Genomic DNA, 17,606 nt, shown 5'->3' on the forward strand with positions numbered 1-17,606 from the left:
TTAAAAAACTTTCTAGCTTCTAAAAATCTTAGAAAGACAGTAGAACTATTAAAATCGTACATGTATTTTTCCATTATATTTAATAGCTTATTTTTCCGTTATATTTAATAGCTTGTCTTTGCTGCCATATATATATAATAAATTAGCATTGATAATTGATAAATAAGGTTGTGATACTAATCTAAGTTTTTTTCTTCGGATTTGATTAAAGTTTTACTAATAATCAACACCTGTCTCAAATTTCAGAGTTAAAGAAAAAGTGGAGGCCTTTGTCTCACTGTGCTTCAAGAAATGAGCCGCAAAATGGATGAAAAAACGTCTTCCACACAATATCATTCTTTGCGTGAGGATGACCATGAAGAACAATCTTGTGATTGGGATTATTATAAACTGACAATTTTTGCTTTAAAAGTTATTCTTTGGGGCTTGTTAATGGTTTTCTTTACAATTTTAGAATTTGGAGCTGTGTTTTTTGTTGCATCTGTTTTTTACGTTATGTTCTCTAATTTTCGCAAATCGGAGAGAAAACCAAATGAACTGAGTGCATATTCTGTTTTTAATCCAAACTGTGAATCCATTGATGGGACACTCACTGCTCAGCAATTTGAAAATGAAATTAAATATGGAATTGGGAGTTTACATTAAACTCTTTTTTAAAGTAATATCCATGGAACATGTTTTAATTTTTACATATGCAAAATTTTATATATTTTGAAACTTTGTCATTTGATGCTAATCTGTGTTTACCTAAAAGAAATTTATAATATTAATTCAGTGTTTTTTCCTTAAAGTATTTAAAAGTGTTTGAAAATATACATTAAAATTGCAAAATAAATTGCTAGTTACGTTTTGTTCATTTTTCATAGCAGCTGTTTAAATCAGCATATCAAATACAATGAGTCTGTGACAACAACCCACAACTCCAGGTGATTTTTTTTCTGGAGCTGGTTGGTTAGTGAAGTTGTTATATAATGTTAAGCAGGTTGTCATGATAGGGTTCTGTATTTTAATTCCATCTGTGAATCATCTGTTTCAAAAGGAAACAAATATTTAAAAAGAAATTTTTTCACCTTTTTTTAAATTATTGAAAATAGATCATAAAAAATGATATTTTTAATTTTGTAATTTGGCAGTTTACAATGCCATCACTAAAATATTAATAGAATTGTTAATTTGTGCACTTCATTTAAATATGATATTGGTATACTTATGAAAAGTATTCCAATATCATGTTTTAATTAGTTTAAAGCTTCAATAGAGAGACTACAAATATGTGCTTGCACTTTATTAAAACATGATATTGATCAGTACCTCCTATATACGAAGCCAAGCCTCTAGGGTTGCTTGAACGGTCTGACGTCATCTAAGTCGTCATTCCTACCATCTTCCTCGCGGCAAAGAATGAAAGAATATACTTCGGTGTCGTAGCGTAGTGAACTGACTGTTGTTTGAAAGTGTAGTGTGCTCTAATAGAACATTTTTCATTTAAATTACTTTATTTATTTTTTATTATGCCACATAAATGCTGTGTTGCAACATGCAAAGGAAATTATAAGAATGGCCCGAAGGTGGCTGTATTTAGTTTTCCTACGGAAGAACAACTGAGAAAACAATGGATTTGGAACTGCAAACGAAAAGATGGATTCAAGCCTACGAAACATTCACATGAGGAGGCATCCCCAGCTCACTACGTGTATTCCTTTCAAATATAAATATGTTGATCTTTCCTTTTATATCATCCAAGGAGTCGTTTACCTGAAAGCCTCCGATTTTTCAAAATGTGCGGGTTATTATACCGTGGGGAGTTATCAAAAGATGCGGGACGAATTTTTGTCCGACGAAAACGTGTTGATGGCTCGTGACATTCCACCTTTGGATGCACAAATTTTGTTAATGAAACGAGCCAAATATTTTTACACGTCCCACTTTCTAACCGTCTCGCAAATGAATAGGATTATGGATCGTCTTGAGAAGACAAAAGGGATTCTCGTTCATTTTAGTGAATGGTTGCATAAATGTTTGCACGAACCTCTCTCGATCGAGAAGACTGGGAAGAATACCTATTCTATTCTTCTCGAGGACTCTCCTCCTTCGTCTCATCATAGAGAGGCCACGACTTTTGAAAAAATCCTCGAGCAAGAAAAAATAGAATGGTGGAACAACTACCCCATCCCTCTCCCCGAGCATCAAGAGGAGCGTGTTCAGAAGAAAAAGAAAAATCCTTTCCAAAAGCCTATCCTCATCCTCCTCGATAATGATGGGGATGAGGAGAAGCCTGTTCAGATTCCTCTCAGTTTGTCAAAACCCGTCGAGGATGAAAAACCTCTCCCTTCCTCAAAACCCCTTGAGGAAGAGAGACCCATCGAGAAGGAGAAATCTCTCCCATTGTCAAACCTCCTCGAAGATGAAAAGCCTCTCCATTTATCAAGACCCCTCGAGAAGGAGGGACATCTTCCTTTATCAAACCCCCTCGAAGATGAAAAACCTCTCCATTTATCAAGACCCCTCGAAAATGAGGGACCTCTCGATTTGTCAAAACCACTCGAGGATAAGGGAACCAAAACTTCTCTCTCTTTCGAAGAGGAGGGACCTCTCAATTTGTCAAGACCCCTCAAGAATAAGGGAACCGAAAATCCTCTCCCTTTCTCAAGACTTCTCGAGGAGGAGGAGAGACCGCTCCATGTCTCAAGACAGGACCCCCCTCTATCTCTTGAGGATCCGAGGGAAACGATTCCTATTGAAAAACCATCTATCGACGATCCCCAGAAAAGGTCTTCGGAGGAGATTAGACTTCCATGTAGAAAACGAATCTGTCACAATCATAATAATAATAATAATAATAATATACCCCCTTCTCAACAACAGAATCCTACAACATTTGCAGATAAATGCATTCAAACCAATCCCTTTATAGTAACCCTTTTGATTGGAGAACCCGTGCATTAGCCTCGAAAAATAAAATGAGATTCTAGACTGTTTCTATGACCAGAATGTTAAGCCAATAGATAGGTCTAGCTCAGAATTTTTCTTTTTAAAAGAAAATAAATAAATAATCCAAAGACTATTCGTAAATATAAATGGTAAAGTCTTGAGTCGGCTGGAAAAAAATTTTCAGAGCTGAGAAAAATTCTACAACTCAAAAAAAAAAAAAAAAAAAAAAAAAAAAAAAAAAACTTTTTGTTAATTTTTATCATGTCTTAGACATGATAAAAATTAACGACCCCCTTCCCTTTTCGTCTGGGAATGTTGTCTCACTCTTTTGAAAAACAAATCGTGATTCATTCATGGAATGATTGCCATTAGAGAAAGGATGAGTCATGGTCTATTTTTAGAAAGGGTGAGACATCCTTCCCAGACAAAAAGGGAGGGTCATTAATTTTTATCATGTCTAAGACATGATAAAAATTAACCAAAACTTTTTTTTTTTTTTTTCATTAGAGAATTTTTATCTCATCTCTGAGAAATTTTTTTTCTCCCAGCCGATTCGAGACTTTACCATTTGTTTTTAAGAATGATTTCTCCCTGATCTATTATTTCAAAATTCCAAGTTTCGCTTCAGAACCATCTGTGCTGTTGAAGAAGTAACGTGATATATGCATTTTTTTAATGAGTTCTGTCAAGATTGAATTGTGCAGGATCGACCTTGCGAATTTCTTCTCTGTGTCTTTAAATAATAATGATACGGAACTGCTTTTTGTAGAGCGCAATGGAAAAAACCTTTTGTATGGTTAGGACAATTCATGTGTTCGATCCCATTGTATTTGAGAATCTCTTGCGTCGATCCCGAAATGCAATAAATGGATCTTTGCAACCATTTCTCTAAAAACCGCCGTTTCATTTCTCCTCGCACCCAAATCATGGAAAAAGGTTCAGTCAACATCGTTAACACCCATGGAAAATAACTGTACGGAATTTCTCCTTCGTACCACGACAAGCCGTGATGATAATCACTCGCCCACACAGCGGTTCGTTTTTCTTTCTCGGTGAGCATTTGCCATGGAAACGGGGGTTTAAAAACAAATACCCCTCGAGAAGTACCGTGAAATGTGACGTAAGCCAATTCTTTCACAATAAAGGCTCCTTGAGAATCGTAGAAACCTTCAAAGTCGAGCACGAGTTCCATGTTTTTTATTTCTTTTTCTTTCCAAGGTGACCTTTATTATTATTATGATGGATGTGTATTGAGATACGCACGATATTATTCAAAAAACAAATATATATACGAATGTGACCTTTCCCAGAATTCATACGACCTGTCACGTGCAACCTTCTCTCTCTATATATATATAAAAGAGGAGACGGCGAGAGAACGCTATCCATTTTTTCCTTCAGAACACACAGCGAGAGAGAGAGAGAGAATTTTGTTGTCTTTTTTTCCTCAATTGAAGAAGATTGACATTTTGAGTGCCAAACCTCTCAAAGATTCCTACATTGTTCTGGACATGGAATACTTTCACTGTTATGATCCAAAGACGGGAGATATATGTTTCATCTTGAAAGAACTGGGCTACATCACTTGCGATTTAACCTTATGCGGATCCCTGATTTTTCTCCCTCCTGTCCATTACGATGACTTATCGTCCCGCAATCAAGCTGTGGTCAACCAGACTACAAATAACCGACACGGCCTTCAATGGACCGAGGGTCGTCTTCCCTACGAGCATCTTCCTACGATCCTGAAAATACTGACCGAAAATGTGGAGGTGATCTACGTCAATGGATACGATAAAGCCGAATTTTTCAGCAAGCTCTGCCAGCGATCCGTTTACGAGTTTTACATCCCAGGGAAAACCGAGTGGCGGAACAAGTCGAAATGCACGCGACACCAATATTTCCAAAAGATGATTCATTGTGCCGAGAACAAGGTGAGAAATTTTCGATACCATTTGATGGAGGGTAGTTACGTTTTCCGGAAATTACATTGTTACCCCTCCGAAAGCAAAGCTGTCGAAGAGGAGGCGGAAGAATCTCCCCAGGAGAACTCGTGCGACGATGAGGAGGAGAAGGAGGATGAACTTTCTAATAATAATAATAATAAATGTCTAAGTTGGGATGCTTTAGAGACCCAAGAATATTGGTCTCAACCCTTATCTCACCTAGACCTGAAAGAGGATCCTCAAGTGTACTCTTTGTGGTCCTCTTCTAAAATTTGGTCTTGGAGAGAACCCTTGAATGTTCATGAATGAAATGGTATGTAAATCCCTAGAGAAAAAAAAATAGAAAAAAAAAGTTCCTTTTTTTGTAATATGTTGATTTCTTTCCAATCCCATTTCTTTTCTATATCTCCAGCCCAATCGACGAGAAGAAGACGAATTTTCCAAGTTACACAAGACGAATCTTCCAAGTTACACAAGACGAATCTTCGAAGTTACACAAGACGTAGAAAGATTTCACAAGGATTTATAAATCATAGGCTCCCACATGATATATGTATAGAGAGAAAAAGACCCTCTGTTCTCTAGCCAATACGCCAAGACTTCCCTAAACTAAGAGAGATCATGAGTACCGAGGAAACCTTAGCAGAGCAAGTGGAAAGACTTTCAAAGAGATTAGAAGAGTTAAGACGGGATAGATTTACAGTTCCGCCGACTAAAGAGGAAACTATCATCGATTTCAACAAACCGCTGTACTTTCATCCCCTACCCCAAAGAATGAGACGAGTGGACTCGCCGTTGAACAGTTCCAATGAGAAACAAAATGTCACTTATTTGAATAGTCAATTTCAACACATGAATATTTCATAAGTATTTTTTCCCTAAAGCGTAGGGAGATCGGATCAGTAGTTTTTCCCTTTTCATCGTCGAAAAAGATTGGGAGGAAAAATCTTTCTCAGCTCTCTCAGAAAAATTTTTCAGCCTTAAAAAAAAAAAAAAAACTTTTTGTTAATTTTTATCATGTCTTAGACATGATAAAATTTAACTCTACCCCCCCTTTTGTCTGGGAATGTTGTCTCACACTTTCTAAAAATAGACCATCACTCCTCCTTTCCTAAAGAATAGAATTCCAAGAATGGGATCTGGTCTATTTTTAGAAACGGTGAGACCCTATTCCCAGACAAAAGGCGGGTAGAGTTAATTTTTATCATGTCTAAAGTTCAGGGTCCATCCATCTTCTTATGTGAAACGCTGACCCTGACGAGATCGAGATAAACAAGTCCTGTGAGTTGTTTTGTAATCTTGACGCGATCCAAGAAAGACTTTTTATTATTTTTTTTTTGAAATAGGCGGGGGGTGGGGAGAGAAAATATTTTCACGACCCTCAGATATCTTTTCATAAATATATTTTTTATCAAAGTGTTTCTTTCATTCCGATCCTTTTAAGAGGTTGGAATGACCCTGACATTTAGATGGGGTCGCGATCCCGACAGATGTCGCGCGAGTATAAAAGTGTGTATCCTCCGCGAGATTTCTTCAGAGAACAGAAGAAGACGTGAACTGAGCTGGTAAGTCCCTTTGGTCCTATGAATATGGTTTAATCATAACTTCATTTAAAAAGACCTTTGAAACTTTGAAACTTCTTAACCCTTTGAAAAGAAAAATGTCTCTTTCAAGACGACGACTCTAAAACGTTTTATTGTTTTTTTTTTCCTTTCTAGATCTTCCCTGTTATACATATATACCTTTTCGATTCTCTTTTTAGCTCCTGTTTGTGGAAGACATCACCGTATTCATCGCCATGGCGTGTTCAGAAAACTTTATCGTGCTCGATCTAGAGGGTTTCCAGTCCTACAACCACAAGAAGGGTGAATTTACCTACGTTTTAAAAGAATTGGGCTATGCGACAAAAGATTTTTTGACCGTGGGATCGTTGACGTGTGCTCCTCCTCACCCCTTCCACCAACTGAGTGAAAAAAACCAAAAGACGAATGCCTGGCTGACGAGAAACCGGCACGGACTTCGTTGGAACGAGGGTCATATTCCCTACAACCATTTAGGACGCATTCTCCAATCGCTCACTCACAGCTTCTCCACGATTTATGTGGTGGGATGCCAGAAAGCTAAATTCTTTGCTAAAGCCTTGGATTATCAAAAACCCGTGACGGAAATTTATGTGCCAGATGGAATCATTTGGAAGTATCGGGAAAAATGTGCCCGACATCATCAAAGGAGGAAATATTTCCATTGTGCCGAAAACAAAGTGCGCAACTATCGATGGCATATTACGGAAGGAGATTTTCATATCAATCACGTCTATCCAGACGGAACGGAGAAAGAGGAGAGGATTCAGGAGGAAGCAGACAATCCTCTGCAAGCTTTTGATAAGGCCTACGATCAGTTAGAGAAGGATCCGTCCCCAAAAGCGTACGATAACCTCATCCAGAAATGGGATAATCTGTCCTGTTTCCAAGTGATGGAACATCCGGATGAGCATACGCCTTTAAACTTGATGGGCTCTTCTACTTCGTCAACTTCCTCCAATAACTCGAGGAAGACGGAGGGTTGGGGAGACATACCTAAAAATATTCCCCATTACGATCCAGCAGCCTGTTGGGACGAACCTTCCAAAGAATCTCATGAGACCCCCAAAATATCTTCAGAGGATCCAAAGACAAAATCCACTGAGTGTTGGGACGATGAACGGACGACTCATGCTCCAAAATCCACTGAGACTATGTCCACTGAGTGTTGGGACAATGAACAGACGACTCATGCTCCAAAATCCACTAAGACTATGTCCACTGAGTGTTGGGACAATGAACAGACGACTCATGCTCCAAAATCTACTGAGACTATGTCAACTGAATGTTGGGACAATGAACGGACGACCCATGCTCCAAAATCTACTGAGACTATGTCCACTGAGTGTTGGGACGATGAAACCGAAAAGACGACAGAGAATTGGGATGACCGTTCTCAAAAGTATTTGAATTGATATATACATAAACTCAGGAGGAAAAAAATAAAGAAAAGATTTTTAGAAATAAGTAGGGAAAGGTTCTCCGCTTTCCCTATATTTATGGAAATGGACTGAGAAGAGAGAGAGAGACGAATCAGGAGACCAAAAAAAATGGGTCTTGGAAGGAATGAGTGCAAATGCATTCGATTCCTTCCGAGACCCATTTTTTGGGTCCCTCTCTCATCCAATCTTGGAAAAGAACTTTGTCCTATTTTTCTAGGTCCATTCAAAAAGAAATGAATCTATCCATAAATTTTCTTAAAAGAAAAAAAAAAAACAAAAAGATCCATTACCTCTTGACGGTCCAAAGTCGGGAATCTTGGAAAAAGTTATCCACTCTCCATCCAGTCAAGCTTCTCTGTAGAAAATCTAGTAGGTGCATCTGCATTCTTGAACACCCGGCAGTTATTATTGGACGCGAAACGTCTAATGCTGAAATAGTTAACAGTGATCCCATTCTTAAAGAAACGGGGATGTTTTATTCATCCAGTCGAGTGCGGAAAAATTTCTGAGAGCCGGAGAAAAATTTCTCTAGCTGAAAAAAAAAAAAAAAAAAAAAAAAAAAAAACCCTTTTAGTCTGAAAATTGATATCTTCAATTTTTCAAAAATTGAAGACATCAATTTTCAAATTTTCAGACTAAAAAGGGGGGTAATTTATTTTTCAGAAACTTTTCCCAGCCGACTCGATGTGAATAAAACTTTACTTTTTTTTTAAGAATGTTATTTAATGGATCGATTTCAACCTATCGAGTTTCGCTTGAGTTCCGGCCGTGCTGTGGGCCCACCTGGATACAAGTTTTCCCCTTTTGGAATAGAATTTCCGTCAAGGTAGGCTACTTTTCCTCTTTTTGCATTTTTCATGTCATTTCATTTGTATTACAATATACTAAAAACGGGCGTTCGAACTGATTTCTAGGCTATTTCTATACAAATGGAGCTCGATCCAAGAAAGAAATGATGTCTTTTTTTTATTTTGTGGACTGCCAATTTGTATTGGAATATACTGAAAACGGGTGTTTGAGTCGGTTTTCAGTATATTTCAATACAAATAGAGCTCGATCCAAGAAAGAAATGATGTCTTTTTTTTATTTTGTGGACTGCCAATTTTGTATTGGAATATACTGAAAACGGGTGTTTGAGTCGGTTTTCACTATATTTCAATACAAATGGAGCTCGATCCAAGAAAGAAATGATGTCTTTTTTTTATTTTGTCGACTGCCAATTTTGTATTGGAATATACTGAAAACGGGTGTTTGAGTCGGTTTTCAGTATATTTCAATACAAATAGAGCTCGATCCAAGAAAGAAATAATGTCTTTTTTTTTATTTTGTGGACTGCCAATTTGTATTGGAATATACTGAAAACGGGTGTTTGAGTCGGTTTTCAGTATATTTCAATACAAATAGAGCTCGATCCAAGAAAGAAATGATGTCTTTTTTTATTTTGTGGACTGCCAATTTGTATTGGAATATACTGAAAACGGGTGTTTGAGTCAGTTTTCAGTATATTCCAATACAAGTGGAGCTCGATCTAAGAAAAAAATGATGTCTTTTTTTTTATTTTGTGGATTGCCAATTTTGTATTGGAATATACTGAAAACGGGTGTTCACGTTGGTTTTCAGTATATTACAATACAAGTGGAGCTCGATCCAAGAAAAAGATGATGTCTTTTTTTTATGTTGTGGACAGCAAATTTTGTATTGGAATATACTGAAAGCGGGCGTTCACGTCGGTTTTCAGTATATTTCAATACAAATGGAGCTCGATCCAAGAAAGAAATGATGTCTTTTTTTTATTTTGTGGACAGCCAATTTTGTATTGGAGTATACTGAAAACGGGCGTTCAGGTCGGTTTTCAGTATATTTCAATACAAATGGAGCTCGATCCAAGAAAGAAATGATGTCTTTTTTTTTATTTTGTGGACTGCCCTTTTTGTATTGGAATATACTGAAAACGGGTGTTCACGTCGGTTTTCAGTATATTCCAATACAAGTGGAGCTCAATCCAATAAAAAAATGATGTCGTTTTTTTATTTTGTGGATTGCCAATTTTGTATTGGAATATACTGAAAACGGGCGTTCACATCGGTTTTCAGTATATTCCAATACAAATGGAGCTCGATCCAAGAAAAAAATGATGTCTTTTTTTTATTTTGTGGACTGCCAATTTTGTATTGGAATATACTGAAAACGGGCGTTCACGTCGGTTTTCAGTATATTCCAATACAAATGGAGCTCCATCCAAGAAAAAAATGATGTCTTTTTTTTATTTTGTGGACAGCCAATTTTGTATTGGAGTATACTGAAAACGGGCGTTCGAGTCGGTTTTCAGTATATTCTAATACAAATGGAGCTCCATCCAAGAAAAAAATGATGTCTTTTTTTATGTTGTGGACAATCAATTTTGTATTGGAATATACTGAAAACGGGCGTTCGAGTCCTTTTTCCAAATATTTCTACACACATTCCACTATATTAAAATGACGTTATGGTTGAGTCCAAACAGACTCGTCCCCGGACAGAGTCGTCTCCGGACAAAGTCGTCCCCTCTTTTCTTTGAATTCTATTCTTTAAAAGCATGAGTCATGGTCTATTTTTAGAAAGTGGGAGACAACATTCCCAGACAAAAGGGGGGGGTGAGTTAATTCAGGACTCACAGGACTTGTTTATCTCGATCTCGTCAGGGTCACCGTTTCACATAAGAAGATGGATGGACCCTGAACTTTAGACATGATAAAAGTTAACAAAAAGTTTTTTTTTTTTTTTTTTTTTTTTTTTTAATTTTTTACATCTCAGAATTTTTTTCTGAGCTCTGAAAAATTTTTCCTAGCCGATCCCATTTCGTCTTTCGACTTTCACTTTCAACTCTTCACTTTTCCTATCCACTGTCGTTGGAATTGTGTTCACTGGAGGCTATTTCTTTTTTTGCAATCTCGCTTTTAGTTTTCTCTGAGATTCTTTAGAAATGGCTATACAAATCTCACCATCTATATAGAAATGATGTCCAAACAAAGTCGTCCCCGGACCATCTTGATGACCGAATATGTATAGAAATAGTCTGAAAATGGGCATGAGGGCCGGTTTCTGGACGATTCCTCTACAAATTCGGCCGCATCCAGAAAAACAAAAATACATAGTTTCTTTTTGGGTGGACAGGAGATGATAAATTTCTTTTCTCTCTCTCTCCCAATATTGGAGGAGAGAGTGGCCCAAAAAAATGGGTCTCGGAAGGAATCGAATGCATTTTGAAATGCACTCATTCCTTCCAAGACCCATTTTTTTGGTCTCCTGATTCAACTCTCCAGTCTAAGGAATAGGGAAAGCGGAGAACGTTTCCCCTTCTTTAAGCGACTGGAGACCATATCGCATCATCATCATCATCATCACCATCATCCTCTTTCTGATACTTTTCAACGAAGGCTTGATGTCTCTGGATGATTTTGGGGAGATGATGGATCCCGAATTGAGTGATGAAAAAGAGAGGACTCTTTTTCCTTTCTTGTTCGTCTTGCACAGTCTCTCGGAGGGCGATATACGTTTCCCCGTCCTCCTCAATTTTCGTCAGAGGTCTCATGAATATTTTACACATCCAAGGGAAAAGCGACTTGTTATGCAGGGATTTCGAAGCGACGAAGGCCGCTTCATTCGAAGTGAGGACAATCTGGTTCGGTTGACCCCATTCTTTGGAGTAGTTGTCCAAATCGCCTAGTCGAAGAAAATGGTGTCGATTAGGAAAAAAGACTTGGAGAACACTCGTCGTATGCGAGACGTTCGTAGGCAAGAGAGTCAAGATATCTTTGGCATTCCAGTACAGGAATCCTAGATCCACATACGCGTGCACGTAATAGTCATCGTTATATTCCAGTTTGAGCAGCATGGCTTTTGTATTTTTTTTTTCGTTCTCAAGGCGAAACACTCGTCTGATATGAACAAGAGCTCGCTGGCGATCCGTTTATATAGACTCCTCAGAGAGAGAGAGAGGGAGGAGGAACAAGGTTGATGAATTCTAAAATAAAAAAAAATGATAACGAAATGAGATCGGCTGGCAGAATATTTTCAGAGCTCCGAAAAAAATTCTGAGATGTAAAAAAAAAAAACTTTTTGTTAATTTTTATCATGTCTTCTAGACATGATAAAAATTAACTCATCCCCCTTTTGTCTGGGTATGTTATCTCACCGTTTCTAAAAATAGACCAGAACCCAGGCTTTTCTTGGAATTCTATTCTTTAAAAGGATGAGTCATGGTCTATTTTTAGAAAGTGGGAGACAACATTCCCAGACAAAAAGGGGGGTGAGTTAATTTTTATCATGTCTAGAAGACATGATAAAAATTAACAAAAAGTTTTTTTTTTTTTTTTTTTTTTTTACATCTCAGAATTTTTTTCTGAGCTCTGAAAATATTTTGACAGCCGATCTCATTTCGTTTTTCGACTTTCACTTTCAACTCTTCACTTTTCTATAAAAGCATCCCACGTTTCTGTTCAGAACAGTGTCTCTCTCTACCCAAATCTGAAACCCTAGTCACGAGAGAATATGAGACTAGAAAAATAGTTTAGCTTATTGATCTAAAAAATGTCCCATGCTAGAACTCAGAATTATAATCAGAGCGGGGCTTTCCAGTATCCACTTCCAAGATTTTAGATTTGCCATGGGTGACATGTTCCCAAATTCATAAATTCTTCAATTATAGTCCCCTTCTTTGACAAATGGCTAAGAAATTCTTAAAGAATATCATGATAAAGATTTAGCTATCTATGTATAACATTATGTTTTCTTTTCAAAAACAAAATCCAGTCTTGATCGAAATGGACTTTACACACAATTTATTGTTTCCCCACCTTTCCAAGATTGGCTTGAAGAAGTTATAAAAAAAAAATGGGTCTGGAAGGAAAAGGGTGCATTTCGAGAAAAGAAAAGAGGACCCTCTTTTTCTCGCAATGCACCCGTTTCCTTCCAGACCCTTTTCTTTTGCCTCCTCAGAACTCTCTTTCTTTTCTCCTCCCTCTCTCTCTTAAGAGGGATTGAAAGAAAGAGGCTAGATGGAAAAGTTTCTTTTTTTTTCTTTCGAGAAGATAAAAAAAATTTGGAGGAGGAGCAAATTTTTTTTTGGGTGGTGGTGGTGGTTTTTTTTAGAAGGTGATAACTTTAGTGACATTTAAAGAGACCACCAGAGGATCCGTTTGAGTCTCGACGACCTTTTCTTGACGGGGGTCTGTCTGGCAATAAGCGCTGGCATATTGTTTAGGGTAAGTAGAAGAGTCCGTCATGCCTGGATGAGGCGGTATGTAGCGCACTCCCAGATTAAAGAGGGTGATGAAGGGAAATTTCTCCCCCGGATAGAGCAGTCGGTAAACGGGTTGATTGGGTACAACTCGAACCAGCGGCTGAGTTAAAATGCTATACACCCAGGCCAGAAGCTGATTATTTTTAGGATTATTTTCGGCCAGATGTAACATTTCTTCGCTGGAGAGGACATATCCCTCTTGAGAACTGCCGAGACGCTCAAGATCTTTTATTTTCCTGAAGACGTGGTGTTCGTCGAAAAACACGGAGAGAATGTCCCAGGTTCTTTTACTGGAAGTATGAATCAGAGGCAAAATGTCCGTAGCGTTCGAAAACAATCTTCCGTCATCCACATAACAGCGAATGCTCACAAACTCATTATATAAGACGCGGTTCATCATCTTGAGTAGAAATATGGATACGCACAGCAGTCTCTCTCTCTGGGAAATAGAGTCTGTCTTCCACTCGCCTCTCTATATATACGAGAAGACCACGTGATGGGCGACGTGACGCTTGACTTATAGAAAAAAAATCAACTTTGTCTACCTCTCTCTCTCTATGACCTTCTATTTTTTTCCTAAACGACACCCCGTCACCTTCTCAAAGGTCATGGGATTGAGAGGAACGAAAGAAAAAAAACAACCATCCTTTGTATACTACCTATGACCTTCTCCTAGAGACCCCTGTCATTTTCTTCTCGAAAGCTACGTGATGAAAGCTTTTTTTTATTCTAGAGTTTATCAACTTTGTAGACACATGACCCCGTCACCTTCTCAAAGGCCATGTCGTATGGAATGGGACCCTTTTGGTTTTTTCTTTTGAGAAAATAAAAAATAAAACAACTTTATAATCATCTCTCTATGACCTACACAAACACTCATGTTTTATCATTTTTTTTTATTTTAGAATTCATCAACCTTGTTCCTCCTCCCTCTCTCTCTCTCTCTGAGGAGTCTATATAAACGGATCGCCAGCGAGCTCTTGTTCATATCAGACGAGTGTTTCGCCTTGAGAACGGAAAAAAAATACAAAAGCCATGCTGCTCAAACTGGAATATAACGATGACTATTACGTGCACGCGTATGTGGATCTAGGATTCCTGTACTGGAATGCCAAAGATATCTTGACTCTCTTGCCTATGAACGTCTCGCATACGACGAGTGTTCTCCAAGTCTTTTTTCCTAATCGACACCATTTTCTTCGACTAGGCGATTTGGACAACTACTCCAAAGAATGGGGTCAACCGAACCAGATTGTCCTCACTTCGAATGAAGCGGCCTTCGTCGCTTCGAAATCCCTGCATAACAAGTCGCTTTTCCCTTGGATGTGTAAAATATTCATGAGACCTCTGACGAAAATTGAGGAGGACGGGGAAACGTATATCACCCTCCGAGAGACTGTGCAAGACGAACAAGAAAGGAAAAAGAGTCCTCTCTTTTTCATCACTCAATTCGGGATCCATCATCTCCCCAAAATCATCCAGAGACATCAAGCCTTCGTTGAAAATTATCAGAAAGAGGATGATGGTGATGATGATGATGATGATGCGATATGGTCTCCAGTCGCTCAAAGAAGGGGAAACGTTCTCCGCTTTCCCTATACCATAGACTGGAGAGTTGAATCAGGAGACCAAAAAAATGGGTCTTGGAAGGAATGAGTGCATTTCAAAATGCATTCGATTCCTTCCGAGACCCATTTTTTTGGGCCACTCTCTCCTCCAATATTGGGAGAGAGAGAGAAAAGAAATTTATCATCTCCTGTCCACCCAAAAAGAAACTATGTATTTTTGTTTTTCTGGATGCGGCCGAACTTGTAGAGGAATCGTCCAGAAACCGGCCCTCAAGCCCATTTTCAGACTATTTCTATACATATTCGGTCATCAAGATGATCCGGGGACGACTTTGTTTGGACATCACTTCTATATAGATGGTGAAATTTGTATAGCCATTTCTAAAGAATCTCAGAGAAAACTAAAAGCGAGATTGCAAAAAAAGAAATAGCCTCCAGTGAACACAATTCCAACGACAGTGGATAGGAAAAGTGAAGAGTTGAAAGTGAAAGTCGAAAAACGAAATGGGATCGGCTAGGAAAAATTTTTCAGAGCTCAGAAAAAAATTCTGAGATGTAAAAAAAAAAAAAAAAACTTTTTGTTAATTTTTATCATGTCTTCTAGACATGATAAAAATTAACTCACCCCCGCCCCCTTTTGTCTGGGAATGTTGTCTCCCACTTCCTAAAAATAGACCATGACTCATCCTTTTAAAGAATAGAATTCAAAGAAAAGAGGGGACGACTTTGTCCGGAGACGACTCTGTTTGGACTCAACCATAACGTCATTTTAATATAGTGGAATGTGTGTAGAAATAGTCGGAAAAAGGACTCGAACGCCCGTTTTCAGTATATTCCAATACAAAATTGATTGTCCACAACATAAAAAAAAGACATCATTTTTTCTTGGATAGAGCTCCATTTGTATTGGAATATACTGAAAACCGACTCGAACGCCCGTTTTCAGTATATTCCAATACAAAATAGGGCAGTCCACAACATAAAAAAAAGACATCATTTTTTCTTGGATGGAGCTCCATTTGTATTGGAATATACTGAAAACCGACTCGAACGCCCGTTTTCAGTATACTCCAATACAAAATAGGGCAGTCCACAAAATAAAAAAAAGACATCATTTTTTTATTGGATCGAGCTCCATTTGTATTGGAATATACTGAAAACCGATGTGAACGCCCGTTTTCAGTATATTCCAATACAAAATTGGCAATCCACAAAATAAAAAAAAGACATCATTTTTTTCTTGGATCGAGCTCCACTTGTATTGGAATATACTGAAAACCGACGTGAACACCCGTTTTCAGTATATTCCAATACAAAAAGGTCAGACCACAAAATAAAAAAAAGACATCATTTCTTTCTTGGCTCGAGCTCCATTTGTATTGAAATATACTGAAAACCGACGTGAACGCCCGTTTTCAGTATATTCCAATACAAAATTGGCTGTCCACAACATAAAAAAAAGACATCATTTTTTTCTTGGATGGAGCTCCATTTGTATTGAAATATACTGAAAACCAACGTGAACGCCCGTTTTCAGTATATTCCAATACAGAATTGGCTGTCCACAAAATTAAAAAAAGACATCATTTCTTTCTTGGATCGAGCTCCATTTGTATTGAAATATACTGAAAACCGACGTGAACGCCCGTTTTCAGTATATTCCAATACAAAATTGGCTGTCCACAACATAAAAAAAAGACATCATTTTTTTCTTGGATCGAGCTCCACTTGTATTGTAATGTACTGAAAACCAACGTGAACACCCGTTTTCAGTATATTCCAATACAAAATTGGCAATCCACAAAATAAAAAAAAAAACATCATTTTTTTCTTAGATCGAGCTCCACTTGTATTGGAATATACTGAAAACCGACTCAAACACCCGTTTTCAGTATATTCCAATACAAATTGGCAGTCCACAAAATAAAAAAAAGACATCATTTCTTTCTTGGATCGAGCTCTATTTGTATTGAAATATACTGAAAACCGACTCAAACACCCGTTTTCAGTATATTCCAATACAAATTGGCAGTCCACAAAATAAAAAAAAAGACATCATTTCTTTCTTGGATCGAGCTCTATTTGTATTGAAATATACTGAAAACCGACTCAAACACCCGTTTTCAGTATATTCCAATACAAAATTGGCAGTCCACAAAATAAAAAAAAGACATCATTTCTTTCTTGGATCGAGCTCCATTTGTATTGAAATATAGTGAAAACCGACTCAAACACCCGTTTTCAGTATATTCCAATACAAAATTGGCAGTCCACAAAATAAAAAAAAGACATCATTTCTTTCTTGGATCGAGCTCCATTTGTATAAAAATAGCCTAGAAATCAGTTCGAACGACCGTTTTTAGTTTATTGTAATACAAATGAAATGACATGAAAAATGCAAAAAGAGGAAAATTAGCCTACCTTGACGGAAATTCTATTCCAAAAGGGGAAAACTTGTATCCAGGTGGGCCCACAGCACGGCCGGAACTCAAGCGAAACTCGATAGGTTGAAATCGATCCATTAAATAACATTCTTAAAAAACAGTAAAGTTTTATTCTATTCCAAAAGGGGAAAACTTGTATCCAGGTGGGCCCACAGCACGGCCGGAACTCAAGCGAAACTCGATAGGTTGAAATCGATCCATTAAATAACATTCTTAAAAAACAGTAAAGTTTTATTCTATTCCAAAAGGGGAAAACTTGTATCCAGGTGGGCCCACAGCACGGCCGGAACTCAAGCGAAACTCGATAGGTTGAAATCGATCCATTAAATAACATTCTTAAAAAAAAGTAAGGTTTTATTCACATCGAGTCGGCTGGGAAAAGTTTCTGAAAAATAAATTAGCCCCCTTTTTAGT

General features: G+C 37.7%; 1 protein-coding gene across 1 annotated transcript; it reads left to right on the top strand.

Moving 5' to 3' along the window:
• Positions 1-303: 303 nt before the first annotated feature.
• Saysd1 (SAYSVFN motif domain containing 1) lies at positions 304-645 on the top strand. The gene has a single exon (XM_085812496.1). It carries the CDS (start codon positions 304-306, stop codon positions 643-645), a length of 342 nt encoding a protein of 113 aa, XP_085668622.1.
• The last annotated feature ends 16,961 nt before the right edge of the window (positions 646-17,606 follow it).

This window comes from Stegodyphus dumicola, chromosome 3, assembly GCF_044657685.1.
Source record: "Stegodyphus dumicola isolate Sdum_Otavi_A_Nest chromosome 3, ASM4465768v1".
Lineage (NCBI taxonomy): Eukaryota > Metazoa > Arthropoda > Arachnida > Araneae > Eresidae > Stegodyphus > Stegodyphus dumicola.

Coding starts and splice junctions, on each gene's coding strand:
- Saysd1 (XM_085812496.1), top strand. CDS start 304: ATGGATGAAAAAACGTCTTCCACACAATATCATTCTTTGCGTGAGGAT.